The sequence below is a fragment of the Euleptes europaea genome, chromosome 19 (assembly GCF_029931775.1).
Source record: "Euleptes europaea isolate rEulEur1 chromosome 19, rEulEur1.hap1, whole genome shotgun sequence".
Taxonomy (NCBI): domain Eukaryota; kingdom Metazoa; phylum Chordata; class Lepidosauria; order Squamata; family Sphaerodactylidae; genus Euleptes; species Euleptes europaea.
In genome coordinates, this window is record NC_079330.1 from 24577814 (window position 1) to 24601000 (window position 23187).

At 50.4% G+C, this 23187-nt stretch overlaps 1 protein-coding gene across 3 annotated transcripts in view; it reads right to left on the minus strand.

The window, feature by feature from the left end:
- The window catches only part of SMG6 (SMG6 nonsense mediated mRNA decay factor), a 119403-nt gene that overhangs the window by 17864 nt on the left and 78352 nt on the right, over positions 1-23187 (minus strand). For all 3 annotated transcript variants that reach the window (XM_056865207.1, XM_056865206.1, XM_056865205.1), the window contains exon 13: positions 22290-22491. In XM_056865207.1, coding sequence (XP_056721185.1) covers positions 22290-22491 — 202 coding nt within the window. The remainder of the gene's footprint in view (positions 1-22289; positions 22492-23187) is intronic.

Below are 23187 nucleotides of genomic sequence, written 5' to 3' on the forward strand. Positions count from 1 at the left end.
AAACAGGTAGCAGCACTCTCAAAAATCACCCCAAGTTTCCGTGCGCGTGCACACACACACAAATCAGTTTCTAAGCCCCAGAAATTACTGTGCTGTGGACAAGTTAGAGAGGGGTACAGTTGTCAGGACTCTCTTTGCCGCCAACGGTAGGTTTTTGGGGTGGGGTTTGGGAAGGGGAGGGACTTCAATGCCAAAGAGCGGCCATTTTCTCCAGGTGAAGTGATCTCTATCGGCTGGAGATCAGTTGTAATAGCAGGAGATCTCCAGCTACTACCTGGAGGTTGGCAAACCTAGAGAGGAGGCGACCCTGGACTTTATCCTGAGTGATGCTGAAGAGATGTAAGCATTGTTGGGAATAGCGACTGAGCGCTATTCAGTTCTGCAGGTATGTATGAAAAATTACCCCTTCAAAGCCCAGCCCAGCACAACCACATTTGGTTTCAGTAGAACAACTTCTAAAAAAGGAAGGGGCCAGCCAGAAGGAAGTTGAAAGGGACAGCAAAGAGGGGCAAGATATAGTCAGGATCCTTGGAGGCTCTTGATTTAAATCAAGGATAATCCAAGCTCAGATAGCATATATGGTGGAAAGTGCCCTCAAGTCTCAGCCAATTAATGTGACCCTGCAGAGCAAGAGATGAACAGAGGTGGCTTGCCATTGGCCGCCTCTGCGTAGCAACCCTGGACTTCCTGGGGGATCTCCCATCCAAGTACTAACCAGGGTGAACCCTGCTTAGCTTCCTATATGATAGGGCTAGCCTGGGCCACATCTCTCACTCTCTGCATATAAGAACATAAGAAAAGCCCTGCTGGATCAGACCAGGGCCCATCTAGTCCAGCAGTCTGTTCACGCAGGGGCCAACCAGGTGCCTCTAGGAAGCCCCCAAACAAGACGACTGCAGCAGAATTATCCTGCCTGTGTTCCACAGCACCTAAGATAATAGGCATGCTCCTCTGATCCTGCAGATTAAGAAAGATGCAGTCAAAGCTTAGAGGATGCCAATGTGGCTAATCAGCTAAGTCAAGGAAGCCATAAAGGACACAGCAGCTTCCTTTAACAATCAGAAGTCTGGTCCAAATGAGCACAACACAAAGGAGCTCAGACTTGTGGCACAACAAAAAGAAGGCAGCAAAACGAGAATCTGAGGAGCAGGTTGTAAAAGCAAAAAAACCCCATGTATTTAAATACACCAGAAGCATGCAAAAACAAACAAACAAACAGAGATGGGCAATTGGATAATATAAGATTGTGAAAAGAAGACAAAGAGACTGCAGATCAACTGAATGAACTCTTTACATCTGTATTCACTGGAAAATGTGGGGCAGTTACTCATCCTGGAACCATTATTTTTGGAAGGTTATTTGAAGAATGGGGCCAAACAGAGAAATGCCAGAGTAAGTTCTAGAGCCTCCTGTCAAATTAAAAAGTAATAAGTCACTGGTATCCACATGGGGTTTTCTCAAGAACACCTCCAGAATTCAAATACAAAATGGCTACGTCCCATATGTGCAGCTTGCTACTAAAACTGGCATTCTTACCAAAAGAATGGGAAGTAGAAGATATAATGTCTGTATTTTAAAACATATCCAGTAAATATCGGACCAGATAGGCTAACATCTATTTTAGACATATTGTTATTAAAAGAAAAGAAAAGAGGAACATAGAGGAAGAAGTACTACTAAGGAAGGATCAGCATGGCTTCTTTGACCAGTAGTTCTGAATCACCCAACCTCTGGACTTTTTTTCGGGAGTTTTAACAAGTATGTGGAATGGGGTGAGATGGCAGACACGAAACAGTTTGGAGAAGTCCTACACCAAAGGCTACTGAGTAAACTTAGTCATGGGATAAAAGGGGTGCTGATGTGATAACAATCATATGCCCCCACCCCCAGCCCGACAACCCCCCTTTCTCCCTTCCCAGCTGTCAAAAGGGGGGGGGAAGCCTTACAAAGTGGTGGTGGTGGGGTTCTAAATGCAGAGCCTGCCTGTCATTTGGGAGGTGGAGATTAGCTGCAGGCAGAGCGTCCACATGAACACTCCCCTTTCAGCCGTTGGGCAGTTCTTCCTGAGCCGGTCCTGGGAGGCCCACAAGTTGTGCCTGGAAGGAGCATTATGTTGTGGGGAGCTTCCTGTAAAAAGCGGGGGCACGCTGCAGTCCATTTGGGTAAAAAAAACCTGCGTAGAAGCCCAAGTGACCAAATGAAACCAATTTCAGAGCAGTTTGCAAATTAATCATTGCCACTTGGGAATATCTGGAATGATAGTTCTGTGAAGGAGGCAGGAGTGCTTAATAAAACTATGATTCCAAGGATTCTTTGGAAGGGAAGCAATAATAATTAAACCCTTTCCCAACCACTTCGGAATTTTAGTAGACCTTAATGATTTGGTGCTAGAACTTATGAATTTGGGCTCTGTACCCAGGCATGGCTTCCAAAGGTTTGATTCTGGCCTCGAGAAATTTGAAATGTGTTTCCAAGCCTCCTGAAAACCACCATGAAGAGGCTTTGGATGTTGGGTGGGACCCCCTGGCTTGCGAGAGAGAGCTTAGATTGACATGAAAACGTGAAACTGCGTTATACTGAATCAGACCCTTGATCCATCAAAGTCAGCATTGTCTACTCAGACCGGCAGCGGCTCTCCAGGGTCTCAGGTAGAAATCTTTCTCATCACCTACTTGCCTTGTCCCTTTAACTGGAGATGCCAGGGATTGAACCAGGGACCTTCTGCATGCCAAGCAGATGCTCTACCACTGAGCCACAGCCCCTTCCCACAGTTCCCCCTGTGCTGTGTCAATACTAAAACAACTGCAGAATCTCTCTCTGGGATGGCTGACTCAGTGCATCCCAGCAAGGTCAAGATGGAGTGATCAAGAGGAAGGTGTCATGGAGACCTACTCAGGACTGGAAAGAGATGGAAGGATTCGGCCTGCCTAGCACAGTCTTATGGCTCAGCATCATGGTGCCCCAAAGCCACACATATCTTCCTCCTTGGTAACATAAGGAAAGAGGCTGTCTTTCCTCTTGGCTAATTACTGACAGCCCTGACCTGGATGGCCCAGGCTAGCCTGATCTTGGCAGATCTCAGAAGCTAAGCATGGTCGGCCCTGGTTAGTACTTGGACGGGAGACCACCCAGGAATACCAGGGTAGCTAAGCAGAGGCAGGCAATGGCAAACCACCTCTCAATGTCTCTTGCCTTGAAAGCTCTACTGGGTTGCCATAAGTCAGCTGTGAGTTGACGGCACTTTACACACACAGAATTATTGACACCCTCCACCAGCTCTAAGAACTGGTTAAGTCAGATGCAACCTTTACTTACATTACATTTATATTGTGCAAACTTCTAAGTTATTTTAATGTTTCGATCAATCACTTCCTTGGGGACTCTAAGCTGAGTGGAAAGGTGGCATAAAAATGTTTAAATAAAATATAATAAATAACCCTTCAGATTGGCCGCATATGGAATTAGCAGTGTACACAAAGCCCTACCCTTAGAAGAAGAAGAGTTTGTTTTTATACGCCGATTTTCTCTACCTTTAAAGAGTCTCAAACAGGCTCACAATCACCTTCCCTTCCTCTCCCCACAACAGGCACCTTGTGAGGTAGGTGAGGCTGAGAGAGTTCGGAGAGAACTGGGACTAGCCCAAGGTCACCCAGCAGGTTTCATGTGGAGGAGTGGGGAATCAAACCCGGTTCTCCAGATTAGAGTCTGGCGCTCATGTGGAGGAGTGGGGAATCAAACCCGGCACTCCAGATTAGAGTCCGCCGCTCATGTGGAGGAGTGGGGAATCAAACCTGGTTCTCCAGATTAGAGTCCACCGCTCTTAACCACTACACCATGCTGGAACATCTGAAGCCACCCACTCTACCCACCTCACATCCTCTGACTGGCAGAGGCCCTCTAGAGCCTCAGGCAGAGGGTCCTGCCCGGGACGGCTCCCTGCGATCCTTTTACTGGCGGTTAAACCTGTTAGCAGAACATGTGCTCTACTGAGCGAAGGACTCTCCCCTTCGGAAAGGCTCAGCCCGGATGCCATCTGGTTCTCCACAAGGCATTCCACAGTCCTGGGCCACAGATGGGGCCCACCCAGTCCTTACAACTGCAAGCTGGTAGCAGCCAGAAGAAATCAACCCCGTTCTTGAGCAATCTCATCCTTCAGCCAACCACACCTTCAGCATGAGGCTTTCTGATACGTTCTGGGTTGCTGCCTGTTGCAGTCCCATTGGTGGTCCTTCACGGAGACCATAAAGGTGACTGTGGCATTCACACGGAACTCTGGCTCACTCTCACTGCCCAAATAGCAGCCATTCTTCAGGTTTGGGGATTTTGCACAACATAGTTGCCCTAATAACAGCCATGCTTCAGATTTGGGGGATTTTGCACAACATAGCTGTCTGGTCGTTCCCCTTCTGGGTTTTCCCTTGTTCCGCTGCAGTTTTCCCCAAACCTGCTTTTGTATGATCTTTCACACACAAAAAATGACCCCAAAATGGGGTCGGGGAAAGAGTGGAAGAGAAGGTGCCGGTTTCCACACCTGGCATCATTGCTTCTCCCACCCTTCCCCTCCCCTCACTTTCAGTAAGCTTTCTGCCAACTTCAAATAGGCAGTTATCATGGTTGTAAGGAGTCCCGTGGCGCAGAGTGGTAAGCTGCAGTACTGCAGTCAAAAGCTCCACTCACGACCTGAGTTTGATCCAGACGGAAGTCGGTTTCAAGGTAGCCGGCTCAAGGTTGACTCATAAGAACATAAGAAAAGCCCTGCTGGATCAGACCAAGGCCCATCAAGTCCAGCAGTCTGTTCACACAGTGGCCAACCAGGTGCCTCTAGGAAGCCACCAACAAGACGAGTGCAGCAGCACCATCCTGCCTGTGTTCCACCGCACCCAAAATAATAGGCATGCTCCTCTGATACTAGAGAGAATAGGTATGCAGCATGACTAGTATCCATTCTAACTAACAGCCATGAATAGCCCTCTCCTCCATGAATATGTCCACTCCCTTCTTAAAGCCCTCCAAGCTGGCAGCCATCACCATATCCTGGGGGAGGGAGTTCCACAATTTAACTATGCGGTGTGTGAAAAAATACTTCCTTTTATCTGTTTTGAATCTCTCACCCTCCAGCTTTAGCAGATGACCCCGTGTTCTAGTATTATGGGAGAGGGAGAAAAACTCCCTCTCCCATAATACTGAGTTGATGGACTCAGCCTTCCATCCTTCCGAGGTCGGCAAAATGAGTACCCAGCTTGATGGGGGTAAAGGGAAGATGACTGGGGAAGGCAGTGGCAAACCACCCCGTAAAACAAAGTCTGCCTAGTAAACGTGACATCACCCCATGGGTCAGTATTGATACAGTGCTTGCACAAGGAACTATCTTTACCTTTCGATTATGGTTAAAAAACATTGTGATACACAAACGACCTATTTAAAAAAAACTAGGGAGAACCCGCAGAGTGGGGGGAAGACAATGGTGAGCACAAGGGGAGTTGCCTTTTGCGGAGACTCCATGCCACTGAGAAAAGCTGAGGCTCGAAAGGGGTGCCCCCCATGTTGCCACCCTCAACAGGCCTAGCACAACGGGGTCCCACACCCCTCCCGAGCGAAGGTCTCCACCAGCATTTCCAAACCATCAAATGGTATTGAGATGGGGACGGGCGGGCCACAACCAGCCAACGGCAAACTGGGTTCATTTTATCACTTTGCTTGTGGGGAGGTAGGATCACTCCAGGCATTCTCAGTGCTTCCAGGCACTTGGCCAGGCACTTTGGCAGCTATCAGAAACCTGCCAGAATGAGATAGCCAGTGTGACATAATGGTTAAGAGCGGTGGTTTGGAGTGGTGGACTCTGATCTGGAGAACCGGGTTTGATTCCCCCACTCCTCCACAGGAGCGGTAGACGGTAATCTGGTGAACTGGATTTGATTCCCCACTCCTACACATGAAGCCAGCTGGGTGGCCTTGGGCTAGTCACAACTCTCTCAGCCCCACCTACTTCACAGGGTGTCTGTTGAGGGGAAGGGAAGGTGATTGTAAGCCAGTTTGATTCTTCCTTAAGTGGTAGAGAAAGTTGGCATATAAAAACCAACTCTTCTTCTTCAGAATGGCAGGCAGCTGAATATTCTGTCCTCTCCCCCATGTGCAATGAACAGCCCCCCTCCCTATCAACAGCACGGCCAGCCAAGGCCGAAGGTGGCCGTGCTACATCCAGCAGCATCTATAGCTTCTGGTTGGGCTTGGCAAGCATGTGGGTACAGCAACTGAGGTGTGGAGGACCATGTGGAGTCTATCTTCTCTAGAGCCCTAAGGCAAGGCCCCTTGTGCACAAAGACCGCTTCCATGAGATGCCTGCTGTGAAAAGCAAATTCGGGAGGGAACCCGAAGGCCACAACCCATTCAACCCCCTGCCCTAGAGCAGGAGGCAGCTGCTGCCATTCGAGAAGAGATTCGACCCCCGCTGACCCCGTCCGGCAGGCAAAAAGGGTTTCCTTAGATCTGTCTCAAGTTTATGATCAATGCAAGGTGCTGAACTTGGAGAGGAAACCAGGACAAGGGGAGCAGGATGCGGCATGCCAAGCGCCCAGAGACTTGGGGCCTGAGCTCCCCTGGCATCTGATTGCAGCAGACAGCCTCTGAGTGGAGCAGCGTGGAAAGGAGAACGGGGCAGCCCTCCAGGCTCATTTCTGACACCTAATTAATTACCAAGTAGCATCATAGCAAAAACTGCCAGCAAGTCTCGGCATGAAACAGGGGGAATGAACTCTACAGCAAACAAAAACATTTCCCTTTGCCTCCTGCTATATCCCCAGGCTCTGGTGGGTTTCTTTTGGGGGTGTCAAAACCAGATGGAGGTGGCGGGCTGTCCTCTGCTGGCTCACACCACAGATACCTGTCCCATACGATGCCCAGTGTGAAGGTTACATGCTCATCTGCTGGACTCTGATCTGGAGAACCGGGTTTGATTCCCCACTCCTCCACATGAGCAGCGGAGGCTAATCTGGTGAACTGGGTTTGTTTTCCCACCCCTATACATGAAGCCAGCTGTGTGACCTTGGGCTAGTCACAGTTCTCTCAGCCCCACCTACTTCACAGGGTGTCTGTTGAGGGGAGGGGAAGGAAAGGGAAGGTAATTGTAAGCCGGTTTGATTCTTCCTTAGGTGGTAGAGAAAGTCGGCATATAGAAACCAACTCTTCTTCTGCCTCTCTTTCCAAGGGACTCATTAGACACATTCTCTCCCCCCACCCACCATTCCCCAACTTCACTTATTATTGGGGCCAAGGAAAGGGGGAAATCGATCACCAATCAATCACCAAAGTCACCAGAACCCATCCACCCCAGAAGTCTAACAGGTGCAAAAATGAGTCTGGGGCCGTGTGACCATTTCCTGTATCTGTCAATCGAAGTGTTAGATTGCATTCAAAACTTTGGTTTGTCTGTAATAAGAATGACCCTGGTTTACCTTCAGGGGTGTGTGCTCTCCCTCTGTCCTTCCCCTGGTACATGGAGCCGATACAGAACTCTTTCCCATTTGAAAAAAGAAAACGCAGTATGAGGAAAAGTCCAAATCGGGGCTCACTTACAAACTGCATCTTGTTCCTTACCAGCAAACCAGGAATCTAAACTGAGATTTAGCTAAAGGGCAAGAAACAAATTTCAATTTGTTAAAGAGCCCCAACGGAGACATTTGCACATATTGGCCGGGGTGGGGTGGGGGTCTTCTAAAGCTTGTGAGCAGGAGGGAAGGAGCGTGCATAAGCCAGGCTTGTTCTCATCATGAAAAAATTGGGACTATTGTGTTCAGAAAGCTCTCCTCTGTGCTTTTGGCCAAAGAAATAAAACCAATTTGAAAAGTAGGCTGAAGATTGGAAGCAGGTCTTGTAAAAGGAACTGTAGAAGAAGCACCGCTTCTGGGCCTCGCCAACTCAAAATAAGCAGAACAGGAATCAAGGGCCTGGAATAAGTACTTCTCCCTGCTGGCTCAAGGCCCTCGCCTCTCTGGCTTACTGGGAATTCCCTGTGCTCTGCCCGGGAAAGCAAGTATATATGAGTGCGTAAAGTGTCATCAAGTCCCAGCCGACTTATGGCAACCCCAGCAAGCTTTCAAGGCAAGTGAGAAGCAGATGTAGTTTGCCATTGCCTTCCTCCACAGAGTCTTCCTTGGTGGTCTCCATTCCAAGTTCTGACCCTGCTTAGTTTCTGAGATTTGATGAGTTTGGGTGATACCATGCCGCCTTTTCTTCCAGGAAAGTAAGCACGGTGCACCCTAAGCACGAGACCAGCCTTCATGGAGATACAAGAGCTGCTTCTACTTGGTGTGGTGTAGTGGTTAGGAGTGGCGGACTCTAATGATAGAATCATAGAGTTGGAAGGGACCACCAGGGTCATCTAGTCCAACCCCCGGCACAATGTAGGAAATTCCAAACTACTGCCCCCCCCAATGATCCCTACTCCATGTCCAGAAGATGGCCAAGGTGCCCTCCCTCTCATCATCTGCCTAAGGTCATAGAATCAGCATTGCTGACAGATGGCCATCTAGCCTCTGCTTAAAAACCTCCAGGGAAGGAGAGATCACCACCTCCCGAAGAAGCCTGTTTCACTGAGGAACCACTCTGACTGTTAGAAAATTCTTCCTAATGTCTAGACGGAAACTCTTTGGATTTAATTTCAATTCGTTGGTTCTGGTCCGACCTTCTGGAGCAACAGAAAACAACTTGGCACCATCCTCTATATGACAGCCCTTCAAGTACTTGAAGTTGGTTATCATATCACCTCTTCAGGCTAAACATACCCAGCTCCCTCAACCTTTCCTCATAGGACTTCTCTTAGAGCTCTGTCAGCCTCAGCTACCTCTCAAGGTGCCTGTTGTGGGGAGAGGAAGGGAAGGAGATTGTAAGCCGGTTTGATTCTCCTTAAAAGGTAGAGAAAATCGGCATATAAAAACCAACTCTTCTTTTTCTTCCTTCTCTGGGTAGAGACCCCACCAAGCTCCCCACTAAGCCAGAGGACTTCCTCTCTTACACAGTCCCCTCCTGGTGACCCTGGTATCTATCCAGGTGCAGCTATTCTCCACCAAGCCAGAGGCATCACTTTCTCCCGGGAGGCTCCTTGATGTGAATCCAACTGAGGCAAGGACATGAAAGGGCTGGTTGCTGTGCAGGTTCTTTCCATAAACTCACAAGAATGCCGGTGTTTAAATGCAAATTTCAGTATTCGCACAGGTTTGTTTTTTTTATATTGCCAAAGATAAAAGGAAAGCGAGGCTTGCCTGAAGGTGCCTGTCAGAGATGGGCCCTTCTGAATACTTATGAGGGGCTACGGTTACCTTCGGAGGGTCGTCCTGGAACACTGGGACCAATGGTCACGCGTTACCTTCACACAACAAATACTAGCTTAGGGAGTATACTACAACAGGACAGAAGAACAGGAGATTCAAGGCAGACAAAGGAAGTACTTCTTCACACAGCCACCTAGTTAAATTGTGGAACTCCCTGCCCCAGGATGTGGGGATGGCTGCTAACTTGGAAGGCTTTAAAAGGGGAGTGCACAAATTCATAGAGGATGGGGCTATTGACAGCTTCTAGTCACAATGGCCACTTTTCATGATGGGCATGCCTCTTTATGCCATCTGCTGGGGTGCATGGCTGGAAGATGCAGTTGATCATGGGCCTCCTAAAGGCAGCAGGTCGACCGCTGTGTGAAGAGAATGTTGACCTGAGGGGCCTTTGGTCTGACCCAGCATGGCTCATCTTATGTTCTCCAAAATGGCCATTGGCACAGGGGGTCTCAGTTTTGGGCACTGCAATTAAAGAAAGATGGAGACAAGCTGGAATGTGTCCAGAGGAGGGCTACAAAGATGGCGAGGGGTCTGGAGACCAAGTCCTATGAGGAAAGGTTGAAGGAGCTGGGTATGTTTAGCCTGGAGAGGAGAAGACTGAGAGGTGATATAACCATCTTCAAGTACTTGAAGGGTTGTCACATAGAGGAGTGTGCCGAGTTGTTTTCTGTTGCCCCAGAAGGTCGGACCAGAACCAATGGGTTGAAATTAAATCAAAAGAGTTTCCATCTAGACATTAGGAAGAATTTTCTAACAGTTTGAGCGGTTCCTCAGTGGAACAGGCTTCCTCGGAAGGTGGTGAGCTCTCCTTCCCTGGAGGTTTTTAAGCAGAGGTTAGATGTCCATCTGTCATCAATGCTGATTCTATGACCTTAGGCTGATGATGAGAGGGAGGGCAACTTGGCCATCTTCTGGGCATGGAGTGAGGGGTCACTGGGGGTGTGGGGGGGAGGTAGTTGTGAATGTCCTGCATTGTGCAGGGGGTTGGACTAGATGACCCTGGTGGCCCCTTCCCACTCTATAATTCCATGAAAAAGTAACAGACACATTCACCCGGGATCAATGGCTATCAGCCAAAAGAGCAGGGGGTGGAATCTCTGCGTTCCAAGCTGGGATGCTCCGGAATGCCAGTGGCCCCAGACTGCTGGCCGAGCACAGCCAAATGCCATAGAAGCCCTGCTTTTTGAGGCTGGCTGCTGAGAACAGAACATGGGTCAGATGGGCCATGGGGGCCCGATCCAGCATGGCGACGCGAGACCAGCTCTGCAAGTCTTTGCAGGCAACGAGGCACAGCTTTGCATTGGCATTTTTATGAGGAATGGCGCACTCTACGATGCCTGTAGGGCACTGCAGAAATTGCTCTCTGTCCTGTCTCTGTAACCGTACAGATCTGGAGCAAACCTGGCTCCCAGTTTCCACAGACTAGAGTCTACCTACAGCTGCGTTTCTCATCAAAAAAAAAGGCTGACTGAGCAGCTGGGATTTCCAGGAATCGTCCGGCTTGCTGCTGGTACTGCGTGGCTCTTTTCAGTCAATTTGCTTGCTGTGGGTTTTGTAGTTGATCGAACTGATCATGGCTTCTTTTGGGATTCTGTGTGTGTTAAGTGCCGTCAAGTCGCTTCCGACTCATGGCGACCCTATGGATCAAAGTCCTCCAAAATGTCCTATCTTTGACAGCCTTGCTCAGATCTTGCAAATTGAGGGCTGTGGCTTCCTTGATCGGTCTTCTTCTTTTCCTGCTGGGATTCTACTGTTCCTTTATTTAAGGGTGCCCTCTGTGAGTGAGTGAGTGAGTGAGTGAGTGAGTGAGTGAGAGAGAGAGAGAGAGAGAGAGAGAGAGAGAGAGAGAGAGAGAGAGAGAGAGAAAAGGGGCAGGCTCAATGAGATACACTGAGAAGGAAAAAAGTGTTGTTTAGGGGGGTTTGTATTTCTAATCCGTTTAGTTGTTTTGAAGTAATGAGAGCAGGAGAAAGACAGTTGGGCAAGCATGCACTCCATTTCCACCTGAAGGACTCCAGCAGCCAGTTATCAATCTTTACCTTGCACCTGGCAACCTGATCCAATCGGGTAGTGGGGTGTTGTTTCCAAAACCGGTGTCCCCCCCAATTTTTTTTCTACACCAGCTAAGCATGTGAATGCCTCTTCCCTGACACTATTCCAGGCCATTTGCTGAACCAGCACTGGAGACCTACAGCGGCGGTTTGTGACCCTTCCTCCAGGGAGGAGGCAGCTAACATGACGCTTAGCCCGGAGAGGTGGTCTTTGGGGATTCCAGCCACGAGCTGCCTGACTCAGGTGCCATCATTAGTGTGGTGTAATGGTTAAGAGCAGAGGTTTGGAGCAGTGGAGTCTGATCTGGAGAACCAGGCTTGATTCCTCACTCCTCCACATGAGCGGTGAGGCTAATCTGGTGAACTGGGTTGGTTCCCCACTCCTACACCTGAAGCCAGCTGGGTGTCCTTGGGCTAGTCACAGCTCTCTTAGAGCTCTCCCAGCCTCATCTACCTCACAGGGTGTCTGTTGTGGGGAAGGGAAGGTGATTGTAAGCTGGTTTGATTCTTCCTTAAGGGGTAGAGAAAGTTGGCATATAAAAACCAACTCTTATTCTACTGGTTGAGTCTTGAGAGAATTCTCCATCAGAAAGGTTGCCTCTCTCTCCCTTGCCCGCTGAAAAGAGGTGAATGCAGACAGAGTTGCGACAGCCTCTTTGCTTCCCACAACCACAATTTTGCAATCCAATCTGCCATGGAGGAGCTAGAAGACTCCCCAGTCACCACTAAGGGCCTCTGGCCTCAGTTCTACCAGCCAAAAGTGGTGCCGTGTGCCAAGCAACCCAGCACCTATTCCCAGGAAGGGCCAGAGCTCAATGGTAGAGCATCTGCTTGGCATGCAGAAGGTCCCAGGTTCAATCCCTGGCATCTCCAATTAAAGGGACTAGGCAAGTAGGAGATGTGAAAGACCTCTTCCTGAGACCCTGGACAGCAGCTGCCGGTCTGAGTAGACAATACTGACTTTGATGGACCAAGGGTCTGATTCAGTATAAGGCTTCATGTGTTCATATGTTCTAAGCAGATGCCCTGGCAAAGGGGAACAAGGAAGAGATGGATAGGAGAGGCACGTTAAACATAGTGGGGCAAAGGAGGCGAACCGCTGGGGATGGACGCATTGTCAAAAAGTCCACACTCTTCTCATCTGGCAGGGGAGTGACACTCGGGCCTCCACAAAGACACCTACTGCAACCTGACATTCCACCTGCTTCCCTTCAAAGAAAGTGCTGACCATTAGAAAGAACTTTCTGACAGAGCAGTTTTTCAGTGGAAAAGTCTTTCTCAAGAGATGGTGGGCTCCTTTTTTTAAAAGCAGAGGCTAGATGGCTGTGGCTCAGTGGTAGAGCATCTGCTTGGCATGCAGAAGGTCCCAGGTTCAATCCCCGGCCTCTCTAGTTAAAGGGACTAGGCGAGTAGGTGATGTGAAAGACCTCTGCTGGAGACCCTGGAGAGCCGCTGCTAGTCTGAATAGACTTTGATGGACAAGGGTCTGATTCAGGATAAAGCAGATAAGTGTGTTCATGGCTAACTGACAGCAATGCTGATTCTGTGAACTTAGGCAGATCATGAGAGGGAGGGCAGGAAAGGTTGCGTCAGTGTTTGGCTCTTGTGGCCCTTTCTTACATGCCCAGGCAGGGAAATGCTGATCGCCACTTTGGAGTCAGGAAGCAATTTTCCTCCAGGCCAGATTGGCAAGGGATGCTGGAGGGGTTTTTTTTTTTTTTTGCCATCTTCTGGGCATGGAGTGGAGGTCACTGGAGGTGTGTGTAAGGGAGGGAGTTGAGAATTTCCTGCTTTGTGCAGGGGGTTGTACTAGAAGACCCCCGGCAGTCCCTTCCAGCTCTATGATTCTACACACCAAGCACTGGGAGGGGGGGAATGGATACTCCATTGGTCGCAGGCATCACAAAAATTGTGCTGTGGCCAGCCTGTCCATTGGGATCTGGGACTGCTATGTTCCAGGCGGGTGGGGCACTGCTAAAAGTGGTACTTCTGTCCATGGCCCCCTCAACAGAGGGCCACATCTTTTTCAAATTTGATACAATTATCTCCTTGGAAGTTACTGCATGCAGCCCTCTTAGGATCTGAAGCAATTAAGAGAAGATAAATTCCTTTTCATGGAGCGAGCTGTCAAACGGATGAAGCAATTTCATTCCCCATTTGAAGTGGAAGTTTTGGGTCATGCCTAGTTTATTTGAAACGGTGCCATCACCTCGAGCGGCTGATCTTATCTCTCTCTCTCTCTCCCCCCCTCCCGCTCCCCCCCTTCCAATGGCAGGGCACTGCCTCGAGTGATGACACCTGGCACAGCGCCAGCTCCTCCCCAGACACGGCGCAGGAAAAGGCTGCTGGGGGCTCCAATCCAAGGCGGGGGGGTGGAAAGGGGGGAGGAAATAGTGTAGGGGGTGGGGGAAGCTGGGAGCGATACGTGGCAGTGGGGGGGGACATGGGGGCACCGGAAGGCGAGGTTTGGTTTCTCATGGTCTTCCCTGCATGTCATGGGTTGATCTGGAGATCGATGCAAGCCCACAGTGAAAACATCTTAATATTTTGCAGCCGCTGGGCAGGCAACACCCAGATGGGGGAAACTGGCCTCCTCGCCGTCCGAACCGCAGAGGGAGTGGGGAGAGCACTCAAGCCCTGTTTCTGCCTCCAAAGCAGACTTGTGCCATCACTAAACCTTGGGGTCTTCTGGGACAAAAGGGTGGCAGTGGGGCCAGCATCAGATGGGAAGGGGCCGTGGCTCAGTGGCACAACATCTACTTGGCGTGCAGAAGACCCCAGATTCAATCTCCGGCATCTCCAGTTAAAGGGACCAGGCAAGAAGGTGATATGAAAGACCCCTGCCTGAGACCTCGGAGAGCTGTTGCCGGTCTGAGTAGATGATACTGACTGTGATGATTATGCCAATAAAGGTTATCTGATTCTGATTCTGACTGTGATGGACCAAGGGTCTGGTTCAGTAGTAGGCAGCTTCATGTATTCTTAACCCTTTAGGAGAGGGGCCGTGGCTCAGTGGTAGAGCATCTGCTTGTGCATGCAGAAGGTCCCAGGTTCAATCCCCGGCATCTCCAGTTAAAGGGATTAGACGAGGTGATATGAAAGACCCCTGCCTGAGACCAGGGAGAGCTGCTGCTGGTCTGAGTAGACAATACTGACATCGATGGACCAAGGGTCTGGTTCAGTATAAGGCAGCTTCATGTGTATTCATGTTTCTCCTCTCTCTTCACCTGACCCCCCACAAATGGGACACTGAAGACCCAACGCAAACCTCCCAGCCCATGGTTGGCTCTGAACTGCTGACTTCTTCTTTTTTGCTGGGGAGTGGGGAAACCAACCCAGTTCTCCAGATCAGCCTCCGCAGCTCATGTGGAGGAGCGGGGAACCAAACCCGGTTCTCCAGATTCCACCGCTCCAAACCACCGATCTTAACCACTACACCACGCTGGCTCTTAAGGGAAAGAAAGCAGTTGCCTGATATGGTGCTGAGCCAGGGACACATTTGGGGGTGGGGGGGGTGGGGGTAGAAGGGGACACAAAAGCAAAGTGATACAGCGTCGCCTCTCCAAAGAAAGGCCAGTGTCCTGAGCGGATCCAAAAGATGGCCTGCAAAGGTAGGGGCCAATACTCCCACCCTCAGGGCTGCTTCCCACAGCTGGCCCTTCCCCTGCTGCCCCCTTCCCCCCAACTTGCAGCAAGCACCGAGGGAATCCCCCAATGAGCTTTTTGTACTGCCAAGGAGAAGTCCATATGGAACAGGGAAGATAACTGGTCAGAAACAGCTCTGGTGCCATTTGCGGGGGTGGGAGGGATTTGAAGCTGGTTTTTATATGCCGACTACCTCCACCACTTAAGGAAGACTCAAACCGGCTTACAATCACCTTCCCTTCCCCACAACAGACACCCTGTGAGGTAGGTGGGGCTGAGAGAGCTCTAACAGAGCTGTGACTAGCCAAAGGTCACCCAGCTGGCTTCGTGTGTAGGAGTGGGGAAACAAATCCAATTCACCAGATTAGCGTCAGCCGCTCATGTGGAGGAGTGGGGAATCAAACAGGGTTCTCCAGATCAGACTCCACCATTCCAAACCACCACTCTTAACCACTACCCCACGCTTGCCCAAATTTCTACGTGGAACTTCCTGAGCAAGTCTGTTCCCTCCCCACAGGCACCCCAGTCAGGTTTGTCCCCTGACAGCTGCTCTAAACATGCTCTAGTCAACGGATCCTATCTGTTCTAAGGGCTTCATTAATCATTTCAGCCTGTATACATCTGCATATGAATAAAACAATAGTTTGTCAAGAAAAAAAGCCCAATTCCTTCTATTTCAGATGATGCAGGCACCATCTCGGAAGAGGCAGACAGCAACTCTCTTTTAAGATAGGGTTTGCCGTTTTCAGTTTTTCAACGCATTCAAATTCAAAATTATCTATGTAAAAAAAAAGTGCAGCCTCAATAACCTTTTCAGAAGATCAAAATGTACTATGAATTACCCGATTAAACACTACTGCCTAAATTTCACCGTATTCTTTTTGCTCTGACTACAAGTCCCTGATGAAGAGATATAAGTTAACTTAAAAACCTGAATATTACTGTGGTGGAAAGTGCCATAAAGTCACCACCGATTCATGGCAACCCTCTAGGGTTTTCAAGGCAAGAGGCAAACAGAGGGGGGGTTGCCATTGCCTGCCCGGGGAAGCTTCGCCTTCCTTGGTAGTTTCCCATCCAAGTACTAAGCAGGGACGACTCTGCTTAGCTTCCGAGAGTTGATGAGGTCAGGCTAGCCTGGGTCAGCTCAGGGCACATTAACAGGTTTATTATAAGTAGAGAGCCAGCGTGGTGTAGTGGTTAAGAGCGATGGTTTGGAGCGGTGGACTCTGATCTGGAGAACAGGTTTGATTCCCCACTCCTCCACAGGAGCGGCAATCTGGTGAGCCGGGTTGGTTTCCCCACTCCTACACATGAAGCCATCTGGGTGGCCTTGGGCTAGTCACAGCTCTCTCACTCTCAGCCCCACCTATCTCATAGGGTGTCTGTTGTGGGAAGGTGACTGTAAGCCGGTTTGATCCTGCCTTAAGTGGTAGAGAAAGTCGGCATATAAAAACCAACTCTTCTTCTTCTAGGTCTGGTCAAAAGGAGCACCCTCCTCCACCTTCATTTTCTTCGTTTTCCAACATACAACACCTTTTGGCTTGGAAGGGGAAGGAGGTGAAGAGGACATCAGCAGCAGCAAAGGGGGACAGGTGGGAAAGGAGAAGGGTTAGCTGGCATCTGGGGACTGAACGGATGGAGGCACGACAAAGTAATTTTTAGCTCCTCTGGGAACTGAAGTCTCCCTCCCAGGAGAGGCTGGGCCCCGCTCAGTTCCTCCTGTTCTGGTGCTGGGTTCTGGTGCTCCTGCAGGGACTGCTCAGGAGGGAGGGTTTTACTCCTGCAGTTCCCAGATTTCTTATGCCCCAGAGTGCAGGGGTCCTCACATTCAAGGGGCCCAGGGGGAAGATGCCCTAGAGCAGGGGTGTCAAACATAAGGCCCACGGGCTGGATCCGGCCCCCTTAGAGCTCTTTATCTGGCCTGCGAACCAGCCAAGGCAGCCACCATCACCCACTCTTGATCTGGGCTGGCGAGGCATGGCCAAGTGACATTTATGTCATATCCGGCCCTTGTAACAACTGAGTTTGACACCACTGCCCTAGAGCTCTCTTCTGCTCTGCTCTGAGCGGCAGCATCACCGGAAGCATTCACCAGCACAAGCCACTCGGCAGCTGGAGCACCACGTTTCTTCGACCAAACCTGCCCAGCAATGTGGAGGTGGCTTGGGAGCAGAGCCCAGAGGTGGCAGTTAGCTAAGAATTGCCAGCACGGCCATTTAAAAATGCCTACATCGTCTTTCTGCAAACAGGGTTCACAGGGACAAGCCACAGTATGAAAATCACAGCTCCTGGCTCGGCATGCAATGCCATCCCCAAGAGATGGCGAGTGGCTGCCCCTTATTTCGTGGGCAAAGAGCAGGAAACCTGGCGGCAGCAGGCAGCACCCTCTCCCGCACGAGGCCCTTCTTTCAACCCGTCCCCGTGACGCCTCACTTCTCCCTGCAGTGCGAGGCAACTCTTTCCAGAGCGCGCACCCCCGCTTTTAGCTCAGGGCACCCTGTGGGAGGCAGTCCCCCCACGTGTGCAGTCGCACCTGAGCACTGTATGACAGGCCCTTCAGCAAGAAGCGCTCCGCGGTCCTCCCTCCCCGTCTACCTGCACAGCTGTTTCCTTCCTGGAGGCTGCAGCCCCCAGTGGGATGCAAGAGGCTTCTGTAGGTGCTTGGGAACAAGACGGAACAGAAATCGCTTCACACCTGGCTCCAGGAGTTACAGAACGCTGGAGCGGAGCCAACACAAGCTGGCAGCGCATCAGCTCCGGCGGACATCAATTAAGCGGGCCGACAGCGGGGCGGCTTTCCACAGTTTGCAGCGCCCCAGAAACCTTCAGCAGTCCCAGCACCGGAGAGTTCCAGGTGAGAGCCTTTCCCTTGTAATCCATGCCTGAGATTTATTGCTCCATTCAACCCCCCCCCCAACCATGCTTTCTTCTCTCTCCCCTCCCGTTTTGAGACATTCGGAGGCTTCCTCTAGGGCTCCTCTCTTCGGCCTCCATGCTGCACTGGCTTTGCTTCTACAGAGGTCCCCCTTGCTGAGCAGGGAAATGTGCGCTTGGAATGTTCCTTTACGATGCTGTGATTGGTGGGAGCCACCAAGCAGATGCTTTAGGTTGGCAAGCCAAAGCAACTGGCAAGGCTCGGGACTGCCTACCCTCGGCCTGGGCGACAAAGGGGCATAGTTAAATTGTGCAACTCCCTGCCCCAGGATGTGGCGAAGGCTACCAACTTGGAAGGCTTCAAGAGGGGAGTGGACATGTTCACGAGGGATAGGGCTATCCATGGCTGCTAGTCAAAATGAACACTAGTCATGATGAATACCTATTATCTCCAGGATCTGAGGAGCATGCCTATTATATTAGGGGGAGTGGAACACAGGCAGGATGCTGCTGCAGTCGTCTTGTTTGTGGGCTACCTAGAGGCACCTGATTGGCCCCCGTGTGAACAGACTGCTGGACTTGATGGGCCTTGGTCTGATCCAGCAGGGCCTTTCTTATGTTCTTCATCATTTGTTTATTACGGTCAAAGACCAGCTTGCACAAAAAGAAATATCATAAGTAATTAAAATGTAAATTTAGTTACCTCAACTCTTGGTAAAATAGTATGTTTAACATGAAAAGTCATTATAACAGCTTCTTCTGCCTTATAGCGCATGCCCTGGCACAGAATCTCGCAACCTGATAGGTAATATCTTTAACAGAATCATCTAATAATAAAGTAGAATAGCTAACTACTTATGTTCTTATGTAAGGCTTTAAGAGGGGAGTGGACCTGTTCACGGAGGATATGGCTATCCATGGCTACTAGTCAAAATGGATACTAGTCATGATGCGTATCTATTCTCTCCAGGTTCAGAGGAGCATGCCTATTATATTAGGGGGAGTGGAACACAGGCAGGATGGTGGTGATGCTGCAGTCGTCTTGTTAGTGGGCTTCCTAGAGGCACCTGGTTGGCCACTGTGTGAACAGAATGCTGGACTTGATGGGCCTTGGTCTGATCCAGCAGGGCCTTTCTTATGTAATTTTGATTGATGCACTTTCAAGCCCCCAGCTTCCCCCAGCCAACTCCAGCAAATGCCCCTCAAGGGCCCCAGGCTGCAGAACTCACCCTTCTGGCCTTGATCCAGGTATGGAAGCCCCTGGGCCTTCAGGAAGCTGAGCAAGGAGTAAAAGGAGAGCCTCGGGGGGGCTAGGGGGTCAAAGAGGCTGGCGCCTTGCCTGGCAACGTTCAACAGGAGGGCCAAACCTCTGTCCAGCACATCCTACAAAAACACACGGCTGGCCCCAGTTGCCCTGTACAAGCACCACCCAAACCAAGAAGGCTGGGGTCGAGGAGAAGTGATTGGACAGACAGTTCAGAGCGCTGTATGCTCTACAGCAGCAAAGGAAAACCCTGAGCTTTGAACTGTGGTACTCCGAATTCTGCAACAAGAAAAGCTAAACTCCATAACCTGAATAAATTAGTTAATCCACCCTAGCAATATGAAGGCTGGGGGGGGGGGAGGAATAGAAAGATCCCGGGTAAAAAAACTTCGTTTTCGTTAGCAGTTTGATTCCCCCCCCATTTTTCCAACAGAAAAATATGGAAATCTTGGGAGCATTGTGTGTTTGTGTGTGTGGGGGGGGAAGCAACCTCATATGAAACATTCTCTTCTTTAAAGGTAAAGGTCCCCTGTGCAAGCACCGGGTCATTCCTGACCCATGAGGTGACGTCACATCCCAACGTTTACTAGGCAGACTTTGTTTACGGGGTGGTTTGCCAGTGCCTTCCCCAATTGTCTTCCCTTTACCCCCAGCAAGCTGGGTACTCATTTTACTGACCTCGGAAGGATGGAAGGCTGAGTCAACCTTGAGCCGGCTACCTGAAACCGACTTCCGTTGGGATCAAACTCAGGTTGTGAGCAGAGCTTGGACTGCAGGACTGCAGCTTACCACTCTGCACCACAGGGTCCTATTCTCTCCTTTGGAATGAGTTAAATGCTACTTAAGACAAGGTTTTAGTCACTTCAGCTGTATAGTGTACGTAAAACAATCCACAGCACTAAGATCTATAATGTATATTATTCTTGGAGAGTTCAGAGGCACGTATCCAACAACACAGTTCCTTCAACGGGATGGCATTTCCGTTCCCAAAAGAGTGTCACTGATTGCTACTGATTACCCCCACTACAAACCCCTACTGGCTCTGATGACACCCAGGAACAATTTGGGGGGGAGGGGTTAATGGGTTGCAGCAGGAAGGAGAAGTGGGAAAGTCTTGCTCTACAAAGTTCACGGATGCTTGGATATGTGTGTGTAAAGTGCCGTCAAGTCATAGCTGTCTTATGGCGATCCCGTGGGGGTTTAAAGGCAAGAGACGTTCACCTGCCTCCGGGTGGGCTGAGAGACTTCTGAGAGAACTGTGACTGGCCCAAGGTCACCCAGCAGGCTTCATGTGCAGGAGTGGGGAACCGAACCCAGTTCTCCAGATTAGAGTCTGCCACTTTTAACCACTACTACACCATGCTGGCTCATTGCTTGGATATACACCAGGTTATAAAATTTAACCTTGATGTCCAAATAGGCTAACAGTCCTATTGTGCCTGTAAGAGATTTTTCTAAACAACACATATTCTTCAAGACAAGATTTGTAGTAAATATAGTGCCTAATGAAGAGTTCAGTATTACATGGCATTTGTTTTTGAATTCTGCTATGGACCGACACAGCTGCCTACTTTTTTTTTGCCTATAAAATTTGTATTTTCCATTTTCAACTTTTATTTTTTTCCCCTACCTCTCAAGGGGCGAAAACGCACGGTCGCTTTAGCCTCCTTTCTTCCCTGTTCCAGCCAGGATTCAGCCAGGATCGAACTTAAAGGAGAATCAAACCAGCTTCCCCTTCCCACAACAGACACCCTGTGAGGTAGGTGAGGCTGAGAGAACTGAGACTAGCCCAAGGTCACTCAGCTGGCTTCATGTGTAGAAGTGGGGAAATCAACCTGGTTCACCAGTTTAGTGTCCATCACTCATGTGGAGGAGTGGGGAATCAAAGTCGGTTCTCTAGATTAGAGCCCACCGCTCCAAACCACTGTTCTTAACCACTACACCACGCTGGTTCTCTCTCAAAAGCATTCTATGAAGAAAAAGCAAAAAACAGAGCAATCTTAAAGGGGAGGGGAAGAAAGCCAAACCTTGTTTTTAAAAAGCCTTTCTTCTGCTCAGAAAGAGCTCAGAGGAAGCAGAACACATTTGAATCCCCGCCTCTTTACATGCTGCTTTGTAATTGGGTGCATGTTTTCTGGGATAGAAGCCAAGCTTGGGTGTCCCGCGCTTTGCATTATACATGGAGATTTCAGCTGGGCTGAGCTCAGGGGAGAGGGAAGAGTTGGGTTAACAGAGGAAAGAGAAGGTCTGGGATTTGTGAGGGCTGGCAGCGAGGTCATCTCTAATGGACGGGGAATCAAACCCAGTTCTCCAGATTAGAGTCTGCTGCTCATGTGGAGGAGTGGGGAATCAAACCCAGTTCACCAGATTAGAGTCTGTCACTCTTAACCACTACACCATGCTGGGGTTGAGTCTCGGACCTTCTGTCTGCAAAGCAGACACTCTACGTAGCCAGCAGGCAGCTGGGTAACCCCCATGGTGCCCACCCAATATTTCCCCACAGTTCTGGCAGAGACCAAGGACATTGGGGAAGGTGCGGGAAGAACCCCAGGCCTGCAAGGAGGGAGGGGGGGGATCGGTGGGCCCCAGCGGGTGGCAAGGGCACTAGCAGGGCCTCCTCTTGCCCCCCCCCCCAGCTGCTTCCCTGTCAGCTCTTCAGAGGAAGGCAGACAGTCCTGCCTGCTTCCTCCTCACGCAGGGTCCTGCGGCCAGCCAGGGTGGGGAGGAGGGAAAAGAAAGGAGGCTGCTCCGAGCGTGATGCAAGCCATTTGGAGCGGAGGGGGAGCACTGCCAACGCAAGCTGCGCTCTTTAAACAAGGGAGGAAATGACCGTATATACAGCATGCCAGCAAGCAAACACACATAGACACACACACACTCTCTCGCACTCTCTCTCTCACACACACACAGCAAAGGAAGTCAAGAGGGGGTTTCATGACAGAGCTGGATGTCAGCGGCTAAAAGGTCGATATTTTCCCTTAACACCCTTTCTCAATGACTTAATCGTGTTCCGTTTGCAAAAAAATGCTTCCCAAGAAGAAAAGCGGGGGGGGGGGTGGGGGGAGAGGAGAAGAGGGGGGAAGAGAGACACCATAGGGAGGAGGAGGAGCCCTCTGCCCCGGCCCTGACCTTGTCCGAGGATTTCTCCACGTAGCAGGGCTCCTGAGGGGCAACCAGCAGCGGGACGAAACCCGAGAGCAGCTGATCCTCCTCCAGGCTGAGCAGAGCCAGGTCCTCGTCCGGGTCCTTGTAGAGGGGCACTTCCGACTGGTTCACGGCCGTCAGGATGTTGCAGAAGTCCGCCAGCGTGGCCCACACGTCCACCGTGACTCTGAGAGGGGCGAGGGAGGAGAGGGAACATCAGAACCTGGGCCCAGCATGGCCAGCCCGAGTGCTCTGGGTGCAAGGGATGCCGCCCCGTTGTCTGGGGAGTACATATGAACACATGAAGCTGCCTTATACAGAATCAGACCCTTGGTCCATCAAAGTCAGTATTGTCTACTCAGACCGGCAGCGGCTGTCCAGGGTCTCAGGAAGAGGTCTTTCACATCACCTACTTGCCTAGTCCCTTTAACTGGAGATGCCAGGGATTGAACCTGGGACATTCTGCATGCCAAGCAGATGCTCTACCACTGAGCTACAGCCCCGCCCCTCCCCACTTTTACCCATACTGGTAATGTCCCTTAGAATATATTTAGGGACCTTTACATTAGTCTTCTGGGAGGGAAGGCGGCATGGTGAAGCCTGATCTTGTCAGATCTCGGATGCTAAGCAGGGTCGATCCTTGGAGGGTAGACCACCGAGGAAGACTCTGCAGAGGCAGGCGAGGGCAAACCACCTCACTTGCCTTGAAAGCCCCTTGCTGGGGTTGCCATAAATTGGCTGTGATTTGACGGCACTTCACTCTCTCTCTCTCTTTCACACACACACACACACACACACACACACACACACACACACACACACACACACACACACGTCTTCTCATTTGGCCCATGGAGTTTAAATCAAATCCTATCAAACAAGA